At 40.2% G+C, this 3,597-nt stretch overlaps 1 protein-coding gene across 1 annotated transcript; it reads left to right on the plus strand.

Annotated features, from left to right (window-relative positions):
• Positions 1 to 757: 757 nt before the first annotated feature.
• On the plus strand, positions 758 to 2,421 carry LOC140935702 (uncharacterized). Its single transcript, XM_073385275.1, has one exon. The coding sequence runs from the start codon at positions 856 to 858 to the stop codon at positions 1,993 to 1,995; it is 1,140 nt and encodes a 379-aa protein (XP_073241376.1). The 5' UTR covers positions 758 to 855; the 3' UTR covers positions 1,996 to 2,421.
• The last annotated feature ends 1,176 nt before the right edge of the window (positions 2,422 to 3,597 follow it).

Below are 3,597 nucleotides of genomic sequence, written 5' to 3' on the forward strand. Positions count from 1 at the left end.
CAACAATACGAAAACGTCCATAAGAACAGTAATCTCAGTGCAGAAATGATAGACTAAACGTCGTCAAGCGATTACGAAAAGTGTTGTAACATAATAAAATGACCACAACATCTCATCCATCTTGTGGGACTAGTTAATAAATTCACGCTTCGTTTACCTCTGGATCCACTTACATTTCATTAACTCCTTGTCCAAGCCATTGTGTACACCAAAAACAAAACAAAGCCTGCTGGACAAAAACAATGCGAGGATCCAGAAAACAAAAGAACTAAGTTCAGTTGTTCAGTTGTTGTGCAAACTAGGACTGAAATTAGTTTTCACCTGGAATGAACTGAGAATTAAAAATTCGAATTTTTGCAAAAGGTGTTTCAGTGAAGAATGAATAGAGTCAATTGACAAAGTAAAAGTGCTTATCTGTTAATCGCAAAAAGTAAAAATCGCGTTATCAAGAAGATGCGAGAACTGGCATAGCAATTAAATGCATAACCGAGTGTAATCAGTGAAAACTGCTTTTGATGTACTCTCCTGAGATTTTTCATTGTACTATTTGGTTTCCACAGAGACAAAAAGTGTACGTCTCATGTCGTGTCCAGTTGGCGAACACCTCACTGACTTGTTGTGTTGAGCAATTGAGTTTGCAACTTTAAGTCGTTTGTTTTTGGAGAAGTATCGCAACTGGAAAAGAATCAAGTATATCGTCAACTAAAGTGAGCATTGGAAAAGTTGCCCCACGTCGGCCTTAGAGACAAAGAGCAACAATTCTCAGCCGCTGGCAGGACCGAAAAAAGCTGCACGAAGTACAGTTTTCTGACAGTCTCATCAAAATTGCGCAAGGTAAACAAAGTCGAGTGAACAATGAAGAAAATGAGAAAATACTCAGGAGCAACCGGACTGAAAGCCGTACCAAGTATTCCTACAACGTTTGTACCAAGAGGTTCTCCGCATTTTGTTGCCGCGCTCAGCGGTAGGGGTCAAGAATATCTACTACGGAAGACATCTGTTTATAAGAACGCTCCTTCTACTAATCAACTGAAAAAGCATAGCACAGTTTGCCGACCTAATCTGCCAATAATTCAGGTCACAATGGAGGAGAAAGAGGGCAAAGATGCCTGGAACGTACAGAGAAAAGTGTCGTCTTCATTTGCTGCTACACGTGTCGAACTAGGTTCTCTTGAAATAAGCGAGAGGTGTAATACAGCTTCTCAAGCGAATGAAAAACAGCGAAAGACGTCGGTAAAGGAAAGAATTGTAGTGGGTGAGACTCCACTAGGGAAAGACGTTGTTTTTCGCAGGAAAATTTCCAATACAGCGACTCCAAAAATTACTAAAGCTGAGGAGAAGGAACGGTTGTTGATGAAGTATACACCACTTAACAATGAGACAATGAATGTAGGCCAATACAACAAAAAACAAATAAAAAAATTGTACTTTAGTAGGTACAATATTTCGATGGAAGTCAGAAAAACTGCTGAACTTTTACCGTCACTGTCAAAGGAGAGTAAAACTAGGGGAACAATCCTCTCGGATTGGATTGCTCGAGGTAGAACGCAAAGCCTCAATTTTGATTCTGGAAAGGCTGAAGCAAGGAAGAAGGCCTTTCGAGGAGACCCGTCAGCAGATGCAAATTCTAGGGACCGAGCGCAAAGCTTGAACTTTGAAATACGGAGATGTGAGAGTAGTGCTGGGTCTACTAAAATAAGACAACCCAAGGACAGAAAGAAAGGATTACACGATATAACAAGAGAGTTGAGGAAACAAAACTCGCCTCATGACACAGCAGAGACAAAAGAGTCTGCAGTTAACTCCATTGGTTTGCCTTCATCGTTACTAGTTCCTTTTTCACAAAGCGCCATCGTGGTAAATACTTTTGAAGGAAAGCTCTCACCTGTACGAGACAAGCTGGACATCAAACCATCTCGCAAAGAATCTCAGGATAGAAACGCTTTTCTAACGTTTCCTTCTTTAAGGGGGACATCTTGGACAGGGGACTTATAGCTAAACTTTAGTTACTGAAGCCTTGTCTAAATTTTAGATGTTTTCCTATTCTACTTTACTGGCGCCGTAAAAGTGCAAGTAGGGAGCTTTAGCAACCACCACCACGACGAAAACGACAACGTCAAAACACAATCGGATTTATGAGCAGAACAACAGCTCTACACGTGCATCACCGTTTTAAGTGCATTTCTTTGACGTCCACTGTACGAATACGACGTGAAACTTCCTTATGCGACGTTTTATGAAGGACGTAAACCTACGATGACGATTTTCCTCTTCTTTTTGAACCTGAACAAAGTCCTTAAGAATTCGACTCTAGGAGAAATCGCTCACATTTTACTTGAAAGGTTTCAAATAGACACGTTAAAATTTGGAAGGACGCAAATTCTATTTTCAGCGACGTTTTCACTGCCGCCGCCGTCTATGTTGCTTAAGCTCTCTTAAGTCAGCTGAGATACCGTATCGTTGACTTATTTGCGCCGTCAAAAATAGCATTACACACATATTCTATATCATGTTAAAAACAAAGAGTTCGGTTTAAGAGACAGTATAGTTCCTTGAGACTGCACCATAATACTATTTCAGCTCGGGAAGAAAACGTGTAGACACCAATGAAAGATTAGAACTTTTGGTTAAAAGCTTAACTAGCAGAGCAAAGCGTCTAGTCAATCAGCCAAGCCAGAAATGTGGGGTACGTTTTTTGTTATGAGTCAGATCTTAAAATCCAGTTTTACCACGGTATATGTTACGACAATAAAGTTGTGTTTAGAGAGTAAACAACTACAGTTATAAAAAGTGTTTCGAAAGAGATTTATTAGTTAAATGGTTGAGGGGCGGGGTGTTGACAATAATAGCTTTGTACAGGATTAGTGGTAGTGGCTAGAGAATAACTCAAGCAACATTTTGGTACTGTTTGTATTATATGGAATAAAGAGCTAGATATACATAGAAATAAACGAAGTAGTCATGGACACAAATTACTGACTCTTTTTTTATGCTTTTCATTCATCGTAGTTCTCAGTAAGATGATTTGGATTAAAACTCAGGTCCGATGGCAAAGTTTCTTAGCTCTGGTACGGTGACAAGAACTATGGACTCCTGACGGTTTCTATATACAAATTTTAAGTAAATAATCTCCATAAAACAAACAAACGGACAAAAACTAGTAATAAAAAAACTCAGCCGTAGGTTAAAACATTGGCAGTACTTAGCAAGTCCGGTTAGGTTTGTCTTCTTGATTAGATTTCGGTTAAACACTAGGAAGGCGATCTCGTTTTTGGCAGGCACTTACAGGTCGCTAGGTACCGAATCAGTCAGTAAGGGGTGGCGAATGGTAAAATCCGAGACTCGCCGAGACGCCGAGATCCTAGTTAGAAATCCGAGCCCGAGACTCTTTGGTGAAAAGTTTCGAGACTGAAAAAAAGTAAAAGCAAACCATGAAAAAACGAGACTTCGAGACTTATCAAAAACGCTTCCGAGATTTCGAGATCCTGCCAAAATTTTCCGAGACCCACGTTTTTCGAGGTACCATTCGCCACCCCTTCAGTAGGCTCACTCTCAAGCCTTGGATGTCTCGATGCGCATGTGCAATTCTCTTCACCT

Source organism: Porites lutea, chromosome 4, assembly GCF_958299795.1.
Source record: "Porites lutea chromosome 4, jaPorLute2.1, whole genome shotgun sequence".
Taxonomy (NCBI): domain Eukaryota; kingdom Metazoa; phylum Cnidaria; class Anthozoa; order Scleractinia; family Poritidae; genus Porites; species Porites lutea.